Raw genomic sequence first — 24,340 nt, 5'->3', positions numbered from 1 at the left:
TTTATCATGACATTGTCCTTAAATTATTTATTGCATTCTTTATTGCTAACTCCTTTGTCTCTCTAAAAAACTGCAATTTTTATAGTTTATTTAGCCAAAACCACACAGAACATCTGTGCAGAGCTGAGTTTCTGGCAGCGTTAGAATAACATGGTCGACTTGGAAAGATTAATGATAAATAATCGAGTTGAAGGACTATTTTATATTTTCATGAAACTTTTGAAGTTATTTAGAACATAATATTTTTTACTGCCTTTTAAAGAAGAATACAAAAAAAAAAAAAAAACCCTTACCATCTGTTGTCCATATCCTTGCATATCCATCATAAGAACCTGTTGCTAATAAGGTACCATCAGACTAAAAATATGAAATTGAAAAATAAAAATTCTTTAATGGGTTTCAAAGAGTTAATATTTGTATGCTTCATTTTATTGCTGAGACAGAATTTTATATTTTGGTTTTCATCAACTTTTTTGTAATAAATAAAAAATGCAAATAAAATTATTGACAGTGACACGCATTTTTAAACATTTTTAAGTACCTCTCTGGAAAAAAGACTCACAAAAGTCAGAAAATGATATCCTATCTTCATAAGATTTTATACATAACCTCAAAACATGGATTAGCACCTGTTTTTTTTTTTTTCCCCCTAACATGACTGTGGCCAATTTAAACATACAATACACATATACTGGGTTTCAGCTTTTTTTTTTCTTAATTGTGAAAGAGCTACCACAATTACAATACAATATCTTTCTTCTTTTTTGCTAAAGCATGTAATTACATTCCACTTTAAGATGAAAAAAACTTTGCTGGAAAACTTGAGACAAGAAGTATAACATCATATTAATTAGTTCAAGTTGGATAGCACAAACAATCAATGTAAATGATATTATCCAATATTAATGCAGTGTGCCTCCCAATGAGCATGTCAAATTAGGCTTCTGCTCTCTTACAAATAAACATGCATTCTCTTAACAGTAGATAGTTATTAAATAACTTTCTATTTCTAATTCCAAAAGCTTACATTAGCTGCTGAGTATTAATATATTTTAAAAACATTATGGTTCAATTAGTTTTAGAAGTTAGCTTTCATAAAAAAAAAATGAAACACATTGAGGAATTTACAAAAATATTCAAGCTCATATTTATAAGCCTAATGCAAAATACACGCTTGGAAAGTAAAGAAACTAAATCGGTGATAATGAAATGCAGCCTTTGTGAATGGGTTGGTAAAATCAATCAAAACAGCTCGACAATTTATGATACTATGACAACCTTAATATTATGGGAGACACTAAACAAGTTTTTTTTTTTTTTTTTTTTGTTTGTTTGTTTGGCAAGCATTTAGAAATTAGTTCCGTTTTAAACAGACCACTTGTTAGATGAATTCAGACACATTATCTTAGAAGTTCACATTAATTTTCATAAATTTTCATGCTGCAACTCTTATGAGATAAAGTAAAGAAGGTAGAGAAACAAGATAGATTTCCTCCTAACTCAAGAAAAAAAAAATATGCTTACATTCCAGTCTAAAGAAGAGACATCTTTGTTGCTAGGAACTTCAGTGCCTCCTTTCTGTATGCAATGCCTTAAAACCAACTGATTTCCACTATTCATTGCAGTATTATCATTCATTATCCATATTCGCGCAGTTGAATCACTAGAACTAGTTTTATGAAAGAAAAAAAATATTGTAAAGAATGATCCAATTAAAAATACATACAAGTTTAAGTAGCATTTATGGAAGAAAATTAGTAAGAAATGAAGAAAAAGTGTTTGCTTGACACCGCGTCTCTTTGCCAGTCCTTTGCTGAAATCAGAGTGAAGACCAACTATGCAAAAGGATAGTCTCTTTATCAAGAGGGAATTTTTTTACTACCTCATCTCAAAATTAAAAGAAATAAGAACATTTCTTGTTGCTTTGTGGAACATTGCAATGGCATCTTGTGCAATATTGCAATGCCTTCCCTTGGTATGATTGTTTGTGTCATATTGTTGTTCTATTTCTGAAGGTTATTTAACTCCAGATTGCAACTAAGTGGATCAATGGAGAATATGGGGAGAAGGGAGACATTTATAAAGTTGCATCCTCCTCCAGAGCAAAACTATAATGCTCTTTTTTTTTATCAACCTTTTTTTAACTTTTAATCTAATTTTTGGATGATAACATAATTTTTGGCTTATCACTCAAAAGATTTCCACTGCTGACCCATACTATCTGGTTCCTACTAGTGGTTTCTATGGCCACAACAGGAAATTGTCAACCTTGGTTAAATAAACTTTTTTTTCATTTAAAGAAATGGCTGCATGACATCATACACAATTGGTAAAAGTTACACTTCTTAAAATTAAAACAAAATTATTATTTTAGGATTTTTTTTTAATTCAAACATTTTTCTACACATACATTATTAAATTATTACACATTACTTTATTTTATTTGAAAAATAAAATAATAATAATAAAATTTCATTTGAAAAATAAAAAAATCACTGAAATTAACGAGGGGGGACCCAAAAATAACCGGATTTTTGTTCTAAAATATTTATATATTAGTTTATTCTCAAAATTTCTTTTGTCTCCTTTAAAGTGTTCACCCTTAGATGCAATACAATTGTTAATTCTTTTTTTCCACTGTTAGAAGCTCCCCTGGAACTCTAACTTTGACCATGTCCAGTGCCCGTTGCGAAGTAGTTTTTACAGCCTCTACATCATCAAAATGCTTCATTTTCAGATTTTTTTTTCATCCTCGGGAATGGAAAAAGATCACAGGGGGCTTGGTCTGGCGAATACGGGGGTCGAAGAACAACTGGCCACCCCTGAGAGGCCAACTAGCGGTTGATAGTAAAGGTTGTGTGTACGGGAGCGTTATCATTGTGGAGGAACCATCCTTCCAATCGCCCTAGCGAGCTCCAACTCACTCTTATTTCTTCTAAATTTTTGTCAATCGTAAAACGACCACTCTCATTGATTTTTTGGCAGATTTTTTCAATGTTTTAATCATTTCGAGATGCTGAAGGGCGCTCAGAGCGAGCATGATCTTAAACATTCATGCTACCGCATTTTAAGCGCCCAAACCACTCGAAAACTTATGTATGGCTCATAGCATCGGTCTTGAAAGCTTATTGAAACATTTGGTAAGCTAATCCCTTGTCGACTTTTCAAGCAGGAGAAGAAAAATTTCAAGTTTAGTTTGTTCTTTTAAATCTGCCATATAATGAGTTTGCAGGCAGAAAGAAACAGCACCTGAGAAAACCAACCCTACGACCAGATGGTATCAATTAAACTGATGCCACTTGCACAGCTGGTTTGTGAAGGTATCTACTTGAGCCATCAAGCTGGAGAACACTCTACTACATCTAGGATTGGCATCGCACCATTAGTCCGGTTTCTTTTGGGTCCTCCCTCGTAAAAACAAAACAAGCCAATTTTCACTAGCTTTGGTTAAAACAACTTCAGTTTCTCAAAACAATTTTAAAAAATACAGGATGCAAAAGGATTGAAACTTGAAAAAAGGCTTGCAATTTTTTGCGAATAAGACAAAATGAAGAATTTTGTCACCTATTCTTAACTTATTAGTTCTTTTTGAATTTAAATCACAAAAAACGAATGTAACTGCTATTTATTTTCTTGTAATTAGCTCAATTGGGTAATAAAATTGCAGTTTTGGCACAAAAGTCACGAATTTGGTTTTTTGTATCAGGATGTATCAGATATTGAAAATAATATATTTTTAAAACAAATATCAAACAAATTGCTTTTCCATGATGAATTCAAAAACTTTAAATGTGACCATGGGGTTCATGTATTTTTGTTTTTATATCACACATATTTACATGCATGATCTCGTAATAAATTAGGAAAATATCTTCATTCACTCCAGTAAAAACTGCTTAAATTTACTTATTACAGAAAACAGGTAGGTGCAATTTATTGTCTTAATTGAGTTTTCAGTTTGAATATTCACAAGCAAGTTACCCCAATTTGATGTCTTGACAGTAGCTAATACCCTCCCATAAATCAGTCTCTACTCCCACCAAACAATCTTCTAGCCCACTCTGCCAACCCCCCCCCCCTCCCCCCCCACACACACAGTTATTACTACATTCATGCAAAAATAAAGCAAATTAGAAACACTATTTGAATTTCCTTTGATTCACCCAAATACACGTAATTGAAAGAGCAAGATTTCAGAGAAACTTACCCAGATGCTAGTAAATCTGATGTGGGATTCCATGCACAGATAAAAACGTCCGATTCATGACCTCTTAATATTGTTGATCTGCTGCTAGGAATCCACCTCAAATCAACATCCATTGGTTCTGTGTGATTTGCTGAATGACAAAAAATGAAAAACATGTTAAGTAAAATAGATCAAAAATATCTAAAAATCAAAGAATTTGTTTTCATGTCATTTTAAAAATAAAAACGTATGCAATTGCTTGTGAAAAGTATTGATTGCAATTACATAAAAATACCTATTTTGCATAAATAACAGGGGTGCCAACCCACAGGAGCTCATGGGGCAGACTGTGGCATTTAAACTATTGGGGGGAGGGGGGGTGTCATAGTATTTAGGGAAGGGAGCACCCTTGCTCTTGAAGAGGATGGGCACCCCTGTATAAAATTTTTTATCCTATCAAGAAAATAATAAATAGTCGTTAATCATGCAGAGTATAAAACCAGGCTAAAAAATGAATTAGCACCTTCAGAATTCAATACAAAAACGCATTACTTGGGGATACATTTAGAGATTTGCTTAAAGTCAGGTTTTGGGTCCCAGAAACAAACATTTCACAATATGATAAAGCAAATAAGAATCTAGCACAAAATTTGCAATTGCAAAAATGAACTTAAACTATCAGCTTTTAAAAGTGTCATCTAAAATGTGCCTTCATTAATTTTAATCGCTTTTTTATTTGGAAATTTTAGCTGTGTTGAAATTTCTTATAAGTATTATAGTGTAAGCGCATACACAACACAATAAAAAACTTTTTATTTTTATTTTTTTTCAAATGGCAGAGAACTTGACAAATTGATAAAAGACAAACATAACTAAAACAAAGAATGTGGGGGGGGGGGAGTTGAATCACAGGCTTAAAAAAAGTATAGATTATGTTATTGTTTTCAAAGCAATAATTTAAAACTATTTTTCAAACTTCGCTTCAGTAGGACAGGAAAATCTTGTAGTTAGTTAACAGATTTTTTTTCTCCAAAAAACTCCATTATTTCATATGAATTTTCAAAAAATATTTCATGCAAGGGGAAAAAAATCTCCAAATTTGACTTAATAAGCAAGGCTTCATTTGCAGTGATACCTTGGGATGAATTTCTACACATAGTTGAAACAGAAAAAACATTTACAACTTATTCTTTCCCTTTTTTTCTCCTTCTGCTTCTTTCTTTCTTTCTTTTTCTTTTTTTTTTTTTGGATTGATTCGTTTTTTAAAATATTTAAAATTAACAGTCATGGAATAATGAACAAAGAAAAAAAAGGGGGAAAGAGGGGGGAGGGGGATCGTGAAAAATCGGTTTTTAATTGCTGCCGTCGAATTGAGGAAAAGGATAAATAGCAGCAGAATATACAAATCCATCGAAATCGGACAACTGATTTTGTTGAAATGATTCAAAGCATCTCCAAAGTAAAAAAATAAAATTTTGAAAATAATCAATGCTTTGGAAATACTATGCTTCAAAGTCATCAATAATTAAATTAAAGTTTCGATAAACGAAAAGCTTACTAAAAGACGGGCGTTCAAAGCGATCCCGATGAAGTAGCGATTGGCGCAGAACGGAGTTTCGCAACTGTGAGGGAGAAAGCAATAGCGCATTGTTACTCCCGTCCGAATATTGCGCAATCGACTCCTTTGTGCCGCAGCACTACGTTTTGTAGATTCTGGCGCAGAACCATATTTTTGGATTACAGCCCTTGAAGACGATTATTAGCAAATTAATAGTGGAAAAGGCAATGATTTCGGCAAGATCTAAAAATAATTTCAAATCGATCGATCGACTAAGTCAAACAGAATAAAATGGAAGGGAAACAAGCAATTTACATAAGATAAAAAACAAATAATAATAATAGGGAAGTTGCAACCTATTAAATGTTCATATTTTGGCTATTGCATATTGTTAATTGACCCTCAAAACTAAAAAATTCACCATCGCCGAATTTTAAAACACCGTGGTTGATTTTTAATGAATTTTTAAAAATCCACGCGCAAAAGTGCGCTCTTCTGAAACGTCACGAGCCTACGTCACAGGGCGCGAATAGGCAGCCTTCCGCCGAAGATCCCTTGTTTTCGCTAGGGACATTTTGAGAGCGCTGATATTTTTATTTTTTAGAAATTCAATAATCTTTTTGAACACACTACGGAGGCCGGATTCGTTAAAGCACAATCTAAATAATCTTCCTCAAATAATATCAATGGTGATATTCGAATATTTCCGAGAGGATGAGAGGTTTAATGTTCCAGAAACGCGAAGAGATAAGCCTTTTACGTTTCATCTTCGAAGTCGAATGCACGTTCTTCGATTTCTCCCATGACATGGGAACCGGTTCGCTAGCATTTCTCTCCTATTGGACGTCACTTCCTATGCCATCTGACGTCACAGGCGCTTGAACTTTAAAAATTAATTTAAAAAAAACTACTTATCGTATCGCAAAATTTTTTTCACCTATGATGTTCATACATGTTACTCTATCATATAAAAATAAAATTGAAAAATCGAAAACTTCCCTATTACCATTTCCTCCTTCGCCGTTACCATTGGAGGATTCTGTTTTAACAACAGCGTTTTTAGCATTATGGGCTTGTTGTTGCCGGGATAAAACAACCTCTGGCATGACAGCATCAATAAGGGATAAGGACTCGATCATCGTCTCGACTCCATCCTTTTTGGAACAGAAATCATTTTCAGTATTATTTGTATAATGGAGGTGAAATTAATCCGAAAACAATAAATATATCTCTCAGCCACACCAAAATAATGAAGTAGACAAACAGAAAATACTGATTTCGATGGAATCGACCGCTGGAACACTCTTTAAATCTTGCTACAGCCCAACTTGAAAAACGAAATAAATTCACAGGAAAGAAGAAAAACTCGTAATACGCAGGTTTCAAGAGCCACTCTTTTCAATGGTAAAAAATAAGAAAAATAAAAACAAAAAATAAAATAAAAAAAAAGCAAGCAAGCAAAAAGTTGATTTACTTTGCGATGAAATCATTACGAAGAAAAGTTGAAAATTTTTAATTTATATTATACAGCGCCTTTGCAATACAACTTCATATTTTGTATGTATTTTTGTACACAAAATATATTTGTTGTTGTGTATATTTTATTCATTTATGTGTTTTGTCACTCATGAATGTTAAGATTTTTACTTTACAAGAAGCCTACAGTATCTCAAAAGTGCAATTTCGTGACCTTTCAAAAACATCGAGGGGTTAATGTGCTTTTAACCCTTTCCGGCGCGGTGGTCACAAAAAGGGACACCAATTTTAAAAATTTCTGTAAAAAAAAGTTTTTTCTTTAAAACTCCAAAAATCGCTGCATTAGTTGCTTTTATTTCTCTTTAATGCACACAGATGGCAGCACTATTAAATATGATTCTTTTTGTTGTCTTAATTTCTTGTTCAAAATACCTCAATTTTCAAGCTCAAATACAATATTTTTTTCAAGATTTTAAAATTTACACCATAAACTAAATTAGTCAACCATTTTCCCTCAGGAATCCTGAGCTAATCAATCATAATTTTGTAAAAGATTCGAGTTCATTTTTGAATGCATAAACAAAGTTTCTTTCCAGGTGTCCCCAAATGTGGACACCGCCCGTCTAGAGCATTGATCTCACTGTTGTTGGTGAAAGATGTAATTTGATACATTTCAGAAAAGGGGGACCAAAAGAATAGTCTACAATGGACTTTTGTTTATTTATTTTGGGTTCTTGACCCAGAACAGGTGAATTTGAAGGTCCATGCCTGCACACATTTGAGATCTGCTTTTCCTACCAGACAGTTGTATACTTTTTTTATCATCAGCTTTGATATTATTTTTTCTGTAAATGGTATTATACAGTCGTATTTTTTTATTTAATATTTTATAGCACAAAAGGAAGGCACATAAAGCAAGAACAATGTGCCAAAAATATTTTTAACATTTTAAATTGCTTATTTAGATAATTTTATATAATCTATATGACCTTTCTTGAATTTGTCTTCATCTTTATCTTGGAATTTTTATAGTAAAAATATTGAATTTTGTGTTCTAAATATTCTTAATGGCATAAATTATTGAAATAATTAGTAAAAATGCTTAAGAGCTTAAAATATTTAAAATTACTCCAATTGTCATACGTGGTAAGCATAACCACTTCAGAAAACAATTTCTGCTCTAGGCGGGCGGTGGTCACAAACGGGGACACCACCCCAAGATGGAGGGGGTGAATTTAAAAAAATTTTGACTGTAAAATCTATGTCCAGATAACCAATTTATCCCATCCATTGTGTTTTTTTATTAGATTTCTAAAATTTTAATGACCCGCGCCTGTAAGGGTTAAAGAAATAAATTTTATAAATTAAAAAATGAACTATTTCTATAGATATTCTTATTTGTAAAATCAGCCTGCCAGAATATAAAACTTACATTCATAAATGATATTTTAAATTCAGACTCGTTTTCTGATAAATCAGTGAGTAAAAATAAAAATTTAACACCTTCTTTGGAAGCAATTTTTATTTCTATTTAAATATTTTTAAAAAATACTAAAATTATCGCGGTAATATCTTCTGAGCGCACATGCTGACATGGTTATGCTATTTGAACAAAATCAGACTTAAACTATTCGTTTAAAAAACGTAAGTTAGTCAAGACTTCCCACATAGCACAGTCACATCTCAGCAACGTAGCAAATACGTCGCACTGCGACGTTTGTAACGTCTCGGGCACGTCACGGCACATTTTAGAAACGTCCCAGAGATGTTCTGGCAACGTGGAATTGTCCGACTTCAGTTACGTCGCAATGCGACGTGTATGGTTCGTCGCATTGTGACAGCCCAGAGACGTTCTGGAGACGTGGAATTGTCCAACTTCAGTTACGTCACAATGCGACATGCATGGGTTGTCGCAATGCGACAGCCCAGAGACGTTCTGGAGATGTGGAATTGTCCAACTTCAGTTACGTCACAATGCGACATGTATGGGTTGTCGCAATGCGACAGCCCAGGGATATTCTGAAGACGTGGAATTGTTCAACTTCAGTTACGTCGTAATGCGACATGTATGAGTTGTTGCAATGTGACAGCCCAGGGATGTTTTGGCACCGTGGAATTGTCCAACTTCTGTTATGTTGCAATGCAACATGTATGTTTTGTCGCAGTGTGATGTTTTCATCCCAATGCGACAGCCCAGAGATGTTCTGGAAACGTGGAATTGTCCAACTTCAGTTACATGCAAATTCATTGGGCTTGTGATATTGATGAGGAAATGTGACAGCTCGCAGCTAAAAATTTCTGAAATCTTTTCTTATTTATTGGGAAAAAACAAAAATTTTGTATTTTTCATCAAGTAACAATCACATTAATTCTAAATGTTTGCTAAAATTGTATAGCTAACCATTCAAACAAAATATTTAAATTCCCACATAACACAAACAATTCGTACAAGTTAGTACGCACTAACTTAAGAAGTACAAAAGAAAAAAAAACTCAGATTAGTTATTGCTAGGTGCGTGCAAAGGGGGGGAGGACACCTGTTGGCAAAATATTTTTTAAACTAGGGATGAAAATAAGGATAAACAACATAAAGGGTAACGGGAAAGTCATTTGTGATGGGCCCCAAAATTTTTGTGCATGCCCCTGGTTGTTGAATACGAATAGTGATTGTTCAATTTAAAAAGTAGAAAATAATATAGCAAGAGAATATTGTCGCCTCAGAGCAACAGTAAGAAATCTAATCCCAGGAATAACACTAAGATATCCTACTGTTGCTCTGAGGTGACGATATATATATTTTAGTAGCATTTAGACCCAATAATAAAATATTAATGCAAAAATATTGTTAAATTCCCAATATTCACGGTTGATACAAAATCTCGGTTAAATCGAATATTTTCTTAGTTAAGTTGGTTTGAAACAATCATGGAACCAAGCAAAAATGTTTGGATTATGGACGTGTTCTTTATAGGAGAAAATTAGATAATGCACATGCATTCTGGGACTATCTTGTGTTCCGCCCTCCCAAAAATTTATGTTTCAGGCCAGTGCTCACTTTAGCCGAGTGTTCAGATAGGGTCCCCTATATATAATCAGTGGTGCCCCCCTAGGGTATACTCCATATAGTACGCGTATACTCTCAAACGTTTTTAACACATATATCCTATACCCTCAAGCTTAAAAAATTTTCATATTATGCATATGATCACATACACATATTGTGCATAATTGATTACTGGGAGTATACTCTCAGAAAAAATGATAGGAACATCATTGTACATAATTAAATTGAAAATCTTATGCACAATAGGTGCATTCAAATGAAAGTTTAGGCTAAGACAAACAAAAATTTTTGACCCCTCCTCTGAAAACTTTTGCCGATGAAGGCCATTTTATTGTCGAAATTATACATCATTTTGTACGACTAAAAAGTCAACCATACGTTAAATATTTTTGTATGGAGCATAAAGCCCTTATACCTGTTGTCTGTGGACATTTCTCGGCGGATTATCACTTGTTCCTCCACTGTTTAGCATCCTTCTTTTCAAAAAATGGAAAATCTTAATAACTAACAGATATGTTCATACCGCAATAATGAATAGTAGTAATTCATTTTTTTAAAGACAATATTCATTTGTTTTTTTCACTATTTCACTTATTTATGCAACTGTTATAAATAACAGCTGGAGCATTGTGGAGTTTCTAGCATTTCACATTAACTAAGTTCAACTGTACAGTAAACTCCCATTATATGAGGAATTAAGAGGCACAAGTGCAGTGGATATCAAAAATCGCGGCCAAACCGCTAAAAGGCTATAGAGAGGGACAACCAAAGGTAAAAAATATTCTTGCTGACAAATATGGCTTTATTGATACATAGTATTTTGTTTTGTGAAAATATATGCAGCACAATAAAAATGTTTTTATATTTTTGCATTACATAACTGAACCTCAATAAATAACAATGGCATGCAGGATGAAGAAAGTAAAAAATAACCAAATCAATAAATAATAAAACATAAACAACTATGAGTTTAAATCTGCAATTTTTCGAGAAGAAAACAGCCATTGGCTTAAGCTTCTTGCTGCAAAAATACATGTTCTTGATTGTTGAATGACTCGCGGATAATCAGGAGTTTACTGTATATAATTAGAAGGAAATATTACTATTAGTTCATAAAACTCATCTTCAATATCAAGGTAATTGGAAATAATTTCTACTTTTTTAGATTGCACAGGGTGGGTCAGTTTACAAGGTTTGTCAACATAGATAGATAATATAGACGCACGCTTGCATGGGTACATTTTGATGCTGTGCAGATACATTTGCTGCTGATATGTACATCAGGGTTCATACTCGTTTTTAAAAGTGAAAATTAAGGACTTTTTAAGGACTCTCAAAAAATTTTTAAGTTCTCATCGGAAATGATTATATAACTTAAGGTACACCATTTCAACGTTTTCCAGAGTGTGTAGAGTGGGGGGAAGGCAGGAGTACTTGATACATAAGCATATGATACAAGCAAGCATATTACACTAAGTAATGCCTGTTTAATTCTGTATGTCTCTCTCCTAAGCACCCATTTGATTTTTCGTCCTTTGTTAGATCAATCCAAACATTACAAGCATCTGCAATTGAAAAGTTTAGTTTCCAAACTAAATCAAGGGCACTAACATAGGATTTTATTTTTTTAAATGATGAAATGAAATTTATTTTTTTGTTTACTCAAATGAATATCATTTAGCAATTACTTGAGTTATTGAAGACACTTTTAAGTTTTTGCCGGTTTTTACCAGTTTCTGCCAGCAGAAAGCCTACCCTGTATGTAGTAGAGCATTTTTCTGTGCATTGTTTCAAAATCTTGAAAGTATATGCATATTTTATTTAAAATCACAACAAATAAGAAAGATAGACCATGAATAAAATAAGTCTTATAAATGAGCAAAATGTTTATTAAGTACAGTAAATATTAAACATGAAATTAATTCAAAGCTACCTATTTTGAGCAATAATTTTACTATTTTGAATCTTCAATTTGAAAAGTTAATGCCGTTCACAATAGACAAATTGGGAAAACCTCAACTATGTTTTAAAAATATGGTTTAAATCTTTATTTTTCTGAATGAAAATAACTTTTTGGATTACATAATCTTGCATGAGCCTGATTATTTTTAAAGTTATGTACAATTTTGTGCAATTATTAGGACTTCACATCTTAAATGTCAGTCATTACACTGAAATTATCTCGAGTAACTTGATCTTTTAAAACTATATTTGACACAATCATATAAGCTTTTCTAAACAGAGATACATGAAAATAAAGAGAATTTTAAAGATATTAGGGTTTACTTTTAAATTTAATATCTGCAAGTCAGCATGACTTGGTAGAGGATCTAGCAATAGATGGAATCACAGCACAATACAGAGATATAGATCAATACTATTCATACTTACTTAGTCTGAATTCATGACATTTATAATGAATGCTTTATCATTCTAAGTTTATTGTGCCAACCAGGACCGGACTGGGTGGTCAAAAGGGCGCGGGAAAGTCGAGTTGAAGGGCGCCGATTTTGCCTCCATAATATCTAAGGACTTAAGAGATAGTGCGGACATTGTAAGGAAATAAAAAAATCATTGAGAAGTAAATAAAGCCCTTTTTTGTTACAGAAAATGTCTAAAAGAGAAGTCATTTTTTGCAAGTTCAACAATAGTAGGAGAGACCTCCCCCACAAAAGTGTTGTGCCAACACTTTTGTGGGGGAGGTCTCTCCTAATGTTACTTATTACCCCCTAGAAAGAGACCCTCCCTAAAAAAAGAGGGAAGACCCCCAAAATACCCCCTGAAAACTTGAAGAACGCTGGGGGGGGGGAGAGATTTTCTAGTTTTCTAAGAATGAGAAGTTTTGCTAAATGTTTCTCAATAGGCACTTCTTCCGAAAATTCATTGCTTGTTCGTCTTTCTTCTGGAAATGCATCATTCACTAGTTCAACTTGAAAATTAAATTATTTGAGAAATCATTTTTTATGTTTGGATATACATTTAAAATTGCTGTTATTGTTTGTGACCATTAGAAGGAATAAATGAATTAATGAAATAAATTAATTAATTAATAAAATTTTTGCAAGAAAACTCAGCGATTTCAATTTAAAAGAACAAATAAATTTCTTGACCATCTTGTATAATTTTCCCCTTGCCTCCTTTTTTCATTTAAGAATTCCTTAATTTTTTCGAAGTAAAATTAAAATTACAAGTTTTTTTGTTCCGCAGGGTAAGAAAACAGGAGGGTGTTTCGTGATGATATTTTCCCCCGCCCCCATTCTTAGAACAGGATCTAATTTCTAAAAATTCGTTTCAGAAATTCTCGCTATCCAAAGTATTATATTTTAAAAGTACATAATAGCAAACGAACATTTTTAAAACGTTTCCACTCATTTTTATGGCACTGTTGTCTTAAAGTTTCGAAACCTTTTTGAGTGTAAAATTTTGTTTTAGAAAACTGACGCGAATTAGAAAAAGCCGTCATGAAATAAACCAATGATATTAAAAAGAGAGGGAGAATGAAAAAAAAAAAAGTTCAGAGGGACACGCTTGATCTTAATCTGTTTTACTATTTAAAATAATAGTTTTCATTTGATAACACAAGTCACTTAGATTTTATCTGTAAACTTATCTAAGTACGTTGTTTTTTTTTTTTTTAACTATATGTAATGTGGAAAATTTTGCAATATCATTTATTTGTCATTTCGCAGCTAATAGATCATATTACAGTTTTTTTACGAATCATAGATCGTAATTCTATAATTTAAGATGACACATGAAGGAAAATATTTTCGCAATAAAAAGAAAATGAAAATAGTAACCTACTGTTGAAAAGATCCTTGACTTGATGTATCCAATTTTGTTGCAGCTTCAAAATCACCTGTTTACTGACGCTAAAATATGATCTGATCCAAATGAATCTTCGATTCATGTAAATAACAACAATCGGACCTCTGTCGTCTAACTGGATAAAATTTATGATAGTTGTCCTTCCTTGTCCAGCAGAAATCCACCGCCACGAATCCCCAAGCATCGCAAATCCTTATCCATAAAACGCATCTTAAAAGGAGTAATTTAAAGCCATAAAACCATTAAAGTCAACATGTGTGGTTTGCATGTATGCTCCTTGTTTTCTACTTATCATTAAGAAAGTTAGTCAAAAGCTCTTGTACAAGAACGCTGCGAAAGACCCTCATAAAATGCGTTAATTGGTTAGAATCTTAAGCTTTTATTCTTGTGAAAGAACAAGTGCTCTTTATTTTTTAAGCAATCAAGGGCACCCATATGTAAAATTTTAAGGGGGTGGGTGCTCAATAATTTTCCCCAAGGTTTAGCAGAATATTTTCCCCGCGGAAACCGATTGCAGTTCAGATTAGAGATATTAAAATTTGACATTTTTAATAACGTATTCATTAATGGCTAGAAAATAATTTTTTTATACATTTTATAAATTTTTATACATTTTGGCAAAGAAAAAAGCACTAAAAGCAAGGAAGTTTTCATTTCTAAAGAGGGGGGGGGGAGCTAGAGCCCCCCTATATGTGGGCGCCCTTGTAGGCAATATACTCTCCTAATATGTGTATAACTAAATGCAGATAGAAAACGAATTTCCGATATTTCTCGCATTAGATTTCTAATATAGTCTTTAGTGACTCTTATTAATATTTGTAATACCAGTAGCGTACTTAGCATGGGTGACACTCGGAGCGGTAAATTGTGATATCACCCCCTCCCCCTCTAAAATGAAAAAAAGTTTTTAGATTCTATGTAAATATGAAAATCTTAAAATTTTTAGAAACAACTGCATTTGTGAAAAACAAAGTGTTTTTTGTGGGATAATATACAGAAGACAAATAAAAACTATGACTGCTTTTTATGTAACTTGCCCGAGACGCATCTGGGCGTCGAGTGATCTAAAAAGTAAGGGGGTCGATATGAAACTGTTGGCCTCGTAATTACTACTTTAAACGTATCGCACACACAGGGAAAGATAATGGGTTTCAGTTTGTTGGTATAAGAGGTCACTACTATGCATAAGTATTGACAATATGAACCTAATTCTGAGTATATAGTAGTATTAATTCCATGGTGTGGGGTGGAAAATACTGGGATTCGGGCAGACCCACCCCTGGAAAATTTTCAAATTAAAACTCTTAAAAATGCATTTCAGCTTCGTATTTTTCAAAAACTTGCAATTATACTTTAGGTGTCACCCCCAGACAGGTCACCGGAGCGGACACCCCCCCCCCCTCCCATTCGCGCCCCTTAGCGACGCCACCTTTGCGTTTTACTTATTTCCGACATCGTTATGCATTCCTTCTTCAAATTAAAATTTCGTTTCGCTCATAACGATTTGTATTGTTTCATCGATGCAAAATTTATTAGTAATAACTTTCACAAGGGGGGGGGGGTATCGAGCTTCATATATGAGGAGAAAACATAGATTAAAAAACTTCCCAAAATGATATAGCTAAAGGAAGGCAGCATAAAATGCAATAATAATAACGATTTTATGCAGAAATTCAAATATAAATGTTTTAAAGGTAGTACTGTAGCTTACACAAGGGCAACACCCCCCCCCCCCAGGGCAATGACGAACTCCCTGTAAATGCTACGCAGCGCCCCCCTCCCCCGAAAACGTAACCTTTAACATGAGATTTAAAAAATCTTAAGTGAACCCCTAAAAATTTTAATGCCAAAGGTTATGCCATGACCCCCTTCCTTTGTGCACACCTCTGCCTAAAAAGTCTAAGACAGTGAAGGAATTAAATCCAGTTACAAAAACTGGAATATGTTTTGAACACAAAGCTTGCCAACGCAAAGAACTTTAACTTTTGTTATGATTTTAACTGACAAAACTTAGTTTAAATCGAAAAATGTTTTATCTTTAAAACTTTTCGGCATCTTTGTTGTGTTTTGTCCAGTAATTCCCCAAATGTGTCCCGAGAAGCCCTGCAGTCCTCGTAGGACCACTTCGAAAGTTTACTATTTTTTTCTCAACTAATTTCGATTTATTATTTATGAAACTTTTTTCCAGTTTTTGCAGAACCTCTGCAGGATAAATACAGGCTATTCAATGCAGATACAGGACTCGCATCTATTTTTGACTGTCAGTTATGAATCATACTTTTATTTTGGGAAGGGCGCCATGCAAAAATCCAAGTTCCAAAAAGGGCGCCTTGACTCAAAAAGTCTAGGAATCACCGTACAGTTCTGTCTTTTTTTTTTTTTTTTTTGTAAAGCGACTAAAAATGCGACATCTGTCATTGTGTGCATCCATCCACTAAAATATTGATTTTATGCGGCCTTTTGCGACATACAGTAAAACCTGTAAAGTTGACCACCCTTGTAAGTTGACCACCTGTCTATGTTGACCGCTTTTGTCAGGAACGGAATTAGTCCTATCACATATAATGAAGGAAAACCTCTGTAACTTGACCACATCTCTATCTTGACCACCTGTCTATCTTGACCACTAATGTTCGCCAAATTTGGTTAGGAGTATTGTAAAAAACCCTTTGTAAGTTGACCACTTGGTTTTTTTTTTTTTTTTTTTAACTTTCTTCAGCAAATTATTTTATTTTATTATTTATTTATTATTATTATTATTATTTTTCATAGCTTTCTAAGAATGTTTTCAATGCTTTGATGACGGAACAGCATTTTACTAACTAAACAGCAGTATAAAACTTAACGCTGCTCTTTATTCTCCAAACCTGTTTTTTCATTTGTTGTTCTATTTGAGATAGCTTTTTGTACTCTGTTCAATGAAAATAGGTGTCAGTAGTAAAGTTCAAAGTCTTTTCTTTCAGTTGCGATTGTTGTGACAACACAGGAACTGCGCTAAAAAGAGAAGGCCCGGATCTATACATTTTGATTCCCCTGCAACAAAATATGTAGGGCCCATACCTACAGGCCAGCAATGTCTCTTAGTAAAATGAATAAGTCTTAGTGCTCATACCTACAGGCCAGCAGTGTCTCTTAGTAAAGTGAATAAGTCTTAGTACTAGTTTTTTTTTTTCTATTTTTTCTTCAATTTCTAGGGCCGTTAGCCCCTTTAAGGACGCTGGCCTCTCGCACTGCGGGTACGCAGATCTGGGCTTGCTAATGAGTAAAGTTACATGTTTCTGGTGCAAGGGATTAAGAGATAGGATATTTTGATTTTGCCTTGGGAACTTGAACTTTTGAACTGGGAGAGTCGGGCTTGTTGCTCTTTGTGCTATAAGTTTTACATAAAAAGGCTTCAAAAAGAAAATTAGCTGATCTTGAGATTAATAAAAAGTATGAAATATTAAAATTAACTGAAAATGGAAAAAACCAGAGAATATTAGCTGGCATATAAGGAATTTCTAAAACTAAAGTCTCTAATATAGTTAAAAAGAAGGAAAAACTAACAAAATTATTTGAATAGTATTTTTAATTATTGTTTCTTTTTCAATAATATTAAACAATGAAAATGAGTTGAACAGAAAGAGTAAGGGTGAATTCCTTAAAAAATGAATACATAGTGCAAGAAATTACAAAAAAAAAAGTATTATTGCCCTTTATAAGTTGACCACCTGTCTAAGTTGACCGCCAAAGTACTGCACCGCGAGTGGTCAACTTACACAGGTTTCACTGTAATACTATTTTTAATGCGCCGATTTCAAAAATTAACGTTATTTGTAATCTTACTTGCTTCTATTGCACTAATGATCGTTATCAGAACTTGGAGTCATGCCGCTATCCGCTCTGACAGCAACTTAAGTACAGTCAATAAATCAAACCATTCTTGACCATAGATATGTGTGCTGTCACTTTCACCCTCACATCGCTTTTTTTTATTGAGGATACACCATGGGTCCGCCTTTGTCCTCAGAACTGTACCTTGGAGCAAAAGATAAGCCACAAAGGGAGCAGACCGTTTACGAAACGAGGGGGGACTAATTGCCTTTATGAGGGTAATAAAAGGGAACGTTTATATAAAGAAGAACATTGCTTTTGCATGTGAAAATATTCACATGCAAAATCACTTCTTGATTCTATATAATTTATTTCCATATTGCTAAAAGATTGTTTTGGAAAATAACAAAACAACAGAAGGGCGCCTTTCGAGAGGGCGCACCGGGAAATGTCCCGGTCAAGTCTATGGCCAGTCCGGGCCTGGTGCCAACTATAATTAGTTAACTGCTGACAAAAGGAATGGGACTGCTTAAGAAGACAGAAAAAGATACAACGGCAGAGAGAGTAAGAAAATACACTACTACCCTCTTTCGCTATCCATTTCTGAATTGAATTGTATTGCGCAGAAAAGTTAATATTTAATGTGTGCTTAAATATTGAAGACTAAGCAAATACACATTGGAGAGTAATTGTTTTCTGATAGACATCGGTAAACGATATTTATCCGCGTTCTCATTCCTAATGTAATTTAATATAAAATTAACTTTATTCAAATTAGATTTAACTTCTCAACTCTTTCGGCACGTGTAAAGTTTCAGTTTTAGGTTGGCATCCTTTGATGCCCAATCATATGCAAATGAGGCAAGTATAAATAGTGAATTCATTCCCTCCCTGGACACCGTTCGTAGTGGACGTGTCTACTCTCTCTCTGACGACGGGACCGGTTCTTCGCTGGCCCCTCTCCTTCCGTGCTATTCTGTCAGGGCTGAATACGATCCTCGACGGCTAGGCCTCGGTCTAATCGGGTCGACGGACGGATTAAGCTGCGCGCAGCTAGCTTTTCCCTGGCGAGAAGAGCCTTTTTTAAGGCTATATTACTAATCGCCCCCCCTCATCTGCAATTATGAGCCTCTTCAAACATCCTGATGATGTCTCAGAAGATGAAACAGAAATGGATCTCACTAATGACAAATCTCCCGATAAAGACAAACAAGACGAAGCCAAGTTCGCTCTTGAAAGGAGGAAATATCTGAAGAATCATAGGGTAAGTGAATCTCAATTTACCTCATTGATCAGGGATTATCAGTGGAGTAAGACCGCTTTTGAAGTCAAAATTAGTAAGGCTAGAAATTGCAATGAATTAATGGCTATCGCTGAAAAACTTCAATCTCTTGTATCGGCCTTCGATGATGAAATCGACAATAATAGGACTTCCAGAAAATATAGCAAACAAATTGCCACCCAACTTAGGTCATGTGACCAAAAGCAAATTGCCCACTTAACCCAGCTATTGTATGCTAAACAATCCCAGTCAAATGAAGATGAGGATCTCAGAGATAAAGCAATCCCATACAAAACCTCGAGTGAAAAAAGGACCAGATCCGACGAGGATAATGAAAATTACGATGACAATAATGATGAATTCAACTACCCTCCCCCTAACAAAGTTGCAAAAAACACAGTAATCGAGGATTTTCCCCCCCTCCCTACAAAAAACTCATATGATGGTCTCCCAGTTGAGAATCAAGTTACTAATGACCCCCCTACAACCAATAGTGAAAATCAGCCAAAAAGCAATAAAAATTACAGGAACCCAGACCACAAACATATTCCACCAATCACAATCTATAACCCCACAGGTCAAGTCGACCTCCTCAAAGAACTTTCGGACATCACTGGCTCAAAAATTACAGGGAGAATTGCAACAAACCAACGTACTAAAGACCCAATGCTAATAGTTTACCCCACTACCCCAGATGACTACAGAACTATTCGTAAATATATTGAAGATTACTGCTTGGAGTCCCACACCCATCCCCTTAATGAAGAAAAGGATTTAATCATAGTAATTCGCGGACTGCCAATTAATATGCTAATTGATGACATCAAAGCCGAGCTGGTTGAAAAAAAATTCACAGTTAACAGAATGACACAAATGAAAAAAGGCAAAGAACAAAATCCTATGCCCCTCTTTGTTGTTCACCTCCCAAAAAATGAAAATAACAAAAATATCTACAACCTTGAGACTATTTCCCATATCAGAGTTAAGATTGAACCCCTCAAAAAGAAAGGCGGCCGCATCACACAATGCTTCAGATGCCAACAATTTGGCCACTCAAGCCGTTGTTGTACCCGACGCCCCCAATGTGTTAAATGTGGAAATCCACACAATACTTTCGAATGTGATAACCTCCCCACTGATCCCCCCAAATGTGCTCTCTGCGAAGGCCCCCATACTGCCAACTCCCCTGACTGCCCTCTTAGACCCAAAATCCACTCGGCCAATAAAGAAAATATTTGGACCGCACGCAAACAGGCCACTGAGATCTTAAACAACATAAATCAGCAAAATCAAACTTCCCCCCCTTTTTTCCCCTCTCTCCCCCCCCTAAATTTAAATAATATAGCAACTAGCACAAATCCCACTACAAATTCAGACATTAATAACTCCACTCTTCAAGCGGTAAACACCATATTCCAGCAAATGATCCAAAATATGCAAGCTCTCCAGCTTATCTTTACCCAGCTCCTCAATAATGGCCGCGAGTAACAGCCTGCGTTTGGTTTCCTGGAATGCCAATGGCATATCTTCCAAAATTAGCGAGCTTCGTGATTTCGCTGCCGACTATGAACCGGACATTATTCTTGTCCAGGAAACCCATCTCAAGGCTGGTACTCGCGCCACCATTCCAAATTACGTCTGCCATCGTAACGATCGCCTCATAGGCCAAGGTGGAGGCACCCTCATTTTTATTCGCCATAGCCTTAATCACAACATCAATACAATTGACACCCCCAGCTTTGAAAACACGACTATCACCATCTCCATAAACAACTCTAAGGTCAACATTTGCTCGGCTTATATTCCCCCCCTCAAAACCCCCACCATCGCTGATCTCGACAAAATCACCAAAAACACTGAAAACTTCATCCTCTTTGGTGACTTGAATGCGAAGCACAAACTCTGGAACATAGGTGTTGGAAATTCCAAAGGTGAAATTATTTACAAGTATGCCACTGAAAATGATTACCAAATTCTTGCCCCCCGCACCCCCACTCATTTTGGCAACTTCTCCCCCACCACTCTCGATATTGCTATCACCAACTTAAAGCTCCCCTACCTTATCATTTCGGAAAATCTCCTTTCATCAGATCATAATCCAGTTTTTCTGACCCTCTCTCTCACCTCTAGTCTCCCGAAACACAAGTATTTCATTAATTCCACCAATTGGAACAAATTTTACGTTCTTCTCCACGACCAAGTCAACGGAAACCCCAACACCAAAACTACTGCTGAAATTGATAAGGAAATAAACGTTCTAACCTCAACCTTCCATTCAGCCTATGACGAAAGCACTGTTCGCATCACCACTTCTTCCCCCCCACTCAGGCTCCCCCCCCATATTAGAAGAATCATCAGAATCAAGAACAAACTTAAAAAGCTGTGGCGTGAGACTGCTTATCCCCCGTATAAAACGGAGCTAAACCACCTCACTGATATCATAAAAAATCTTATCAAAGAACACAAAACTAGCTCCTGGAATGAGTTTATCTCGAATCTCCCCAGTGACAATAGTACCCTTTACAGACTCGCTAGAAACTTTAGAAATCCTAAAACCCCCATCCCCTCTCTCACCACCCCCCAGGGCACGATTAACTCAGATGAGGATAAAGCTAATGCTTTTGCTGATAGCTTTGAGGCCACCTTCTCCAGCAACCTTTCTTCCCCCCTCGACTCTGAAGTCAGCTCCACAGTATACAACTTCCTATGCAATAATGCTAATCCTACCGTCACTGAGTTCTGCTCCCCTAAAGAAGTTAACGACGTAATCAAAAACCTCAAGAATAAGAAAACTCCTGGTAGCGACAAAATTTCCACCCAAATGCTTAAAAATTCCCCCCTCAAAGTCATTACCAACATCACTAAGATTATTAATGGATGCCTCCAAATTTGTTATTTTCCCAATAGCTGGAAACATGCTGTAGTGGTTTGTATACATAAAAAAGAAACCCCTCTCACTAATATTCAGAGCTATCGCCCCATAAGCCTTCTTAGCGTTCTTGGAAAAATCTTCGAGAAAATCTTAAAAAATAGAATAATGAAGTATTGTGATTCAAATAACGTCATTCAGCCTGAACAATTCGGATATAGACCAAAACATTCCAGTATTCACCAGCTCCTCCGTAATATTAACTGCATTATTGACGGTTTTAATCACGATCAGTATTCAGTAGGAGTTTTCCTTGACATCAGCAAGGCTTTCGATAAAGTTTGGCATCTTGGTGTAATTTACAAGTTAATCCAGCACAATTTCCCCATTTACATCATTTTTATCATTTTCAACTACCTTCATCAACGCACTTTCCAGGTAAAAATAAGCTCCTCCTCCTCCACCCCTAGGCAAATCACAGCCGGAGTCCCTCAGGGAAGTGTCTTAGGCCCCACCCTCTTTTCCATTTACATGTCCGATCTCCCTCTTCACAAATTCACTGTTCTTTCACTGTTTGCAGACGACCTTTCCATAATCTCAAAGCACTACTCCAGAAACTTTGCTCGCAAACGTTTACAAGACCACATTAATACTATTGCCACCTGGTATGACAACTGGAAGCTTACAATTAACACCAGCAAAACTCAAGCTATCTTTTTCTCCAAAGGCGACGCCCACCACCCAAAACAAATAAAAATTAACGAAGACAATATCACTTATTCCTCCCATGTCAAGTATCTCGGTATCACTCTAGATAGAAAACTCACTTTTGCGAAGCATAAAAAAATCCAAACTGATAAAACCAATTTTAGAAAACACCAAATGAGGGCCCTTCTCAACAAGTACAGTCACCTTCCCTTTACTAGTAAGAGACTCCTTTACATAACTGTCTTACGGCCAGTCCTTATGTACGCCATCTTCATCTGGGGTTTCACTGCAAAGAAAATTGTCAAAAAATTACAAACCACTCAAAACAATATCCTCAGAACTATCAGCAATTCTCCCTGGTTTATTAAAGGCAGGGACATTCACAGAGATGCCAATATTAAATCCATATCACATCAAATCATCCGGGAGGCCAGAAATTTCTATGGAAGTCTCCACTCTCACCCAAATCCGCTCATCAGAGAGCAAGCCATTTTCAACGAAATTAGAAATCCTAAGCATAGGTACCCCGCCCACTGCAGGCTCCTTGATTACGACTCCTTAAGCACAAAAAACAACCCTCTCCCAAACCCACAAGCTGATTATGATGATCTCTTTCCCCCTTAAGTGGGCCTTTTGCTTTTGGTGCTGTTTATTCTTCTAATGTTTCCCTAGGGGAAAAAAAAAAAAAAAAAAAAAAAAAAAAAAAAAAAAAAAATTATATAATTTTACAAAATGACAAAAAACATTGAAAAATATCTTCTCATAAACTGACAAAAAAACAGTCAACCTTTTCCATGAACTTTTCTCAAGTTTTCCAAAATTGAATTAAATTTTTCAAAATTTTCAATTTTTTTTTTTTTTTTTTTCAATTCATTTATTTTTCTTTTTTTTTCACAAGTGTGGCCCTGACGACGTCCTTTTTTAATTTTTTTTCGCTCTTTCCCCTTCCCCCCCCTCCTTGCCATCTCCCCCCCCCTTTTTTTATGTTTCATACATTGAGTGCTTCGCACAATTTTTGTCTACTCCACTGACCCTAATCGATTTCAGGTAAATGGGTATTCACCCAGGCCTGTGAAAATTCAATGTCTTGTCTTGTCTTGTCTTGGACACCGTCATTTCTCATTTCACAATTCCCTCCCTGGACACCGTTCGTAGCGGACGTGTGTACTCTCTCTCTGACGACGGGACCGGTTCTTCGCTGGCCCCTCTCCTTCCGTGCTATTCTGTCAGGGCTGAATTTGATCCTCGACGGCTAGGCCTCGGTCTAATCGGGTCGACGGACGGATTAAGCTGCGCACAGTTAGCTTTTCCCTGGCGAGAAGAGCCTTTTTTAAGGCTATATTACTAATCGCCCCCCCTCATCTGCAATTATGAGCCTCTTCAAACATCCTGATGATGTCTCAGAAGATGAAGCAGAAATGGATCTCACTAATGACAAATCTCCCGATAAAGACAAACAAGACGAAGCCAAGTTCGCTCTTGAAAGGAGGAAATATCTGAAGAATCATAGGGTAAGTGAATCCAAATTTACCTTATTGATCAGGGATTATCAGTGG

At 35.3% G+C, this 24,340-nt stretch overlaps 1 protein-coding gene across 1 annotated transcript in view; it reads right to left on the bottom strand.

Moving 5' to 3' along the window:
* The window catches only part of LOC129235241 (F-box-like/WD repeat-containing protein TBL1XR1-A), a 36,653-nt gene extending 25,897 nt beyond the window's left edge, over positions 1-10,756 (bottom strand). The window contains exons 1-5 of the mRNA XM_054868950.1: positions 10,700-10,756; positions 6,751-6,898; positions 4,208-4,337; positions 1,525-1,669; positions 294-357 (exon numbers count right to left, since the gene is read on the bottom strand). Coding sequence (XP_054724925.1) covers positions 294-357; positions 1,525-1,669; positions 4,208-4,337; positions 6,751-6,898; positions 10,700-10,756 — 544 coding nt within the window. The remainder of the gene's footprint in view (positions 1-293; positions 358-1,524; positions 1,670-4,207; positions 4,338-6,750; positions 6,899-10,699) is intronic.
* Positions 10,757-24,340: the final 13,584 nt, after the last annotated feature.

Source organism: Uloborus diversus, chromosome 2 (genome assembly GCF_026930045.1).
Source record: "Uloborus diversus isolate 005 chromosome 2, Udiv.v.3.1, whole genome shotgun sequence".
In the NCBI taxonomy this organism is placed as follows: domain Eukaryota; kingdom Metazoa; phylum Arthropoda; class Arachnida; order Araneae; family Uloboridae; genus Uloborus; species Uloborus diversus.
Note: the sequence above shows the minus strand (reverse complement) of the source record. Positions and strands in the feature narration are given on the sequence as shown.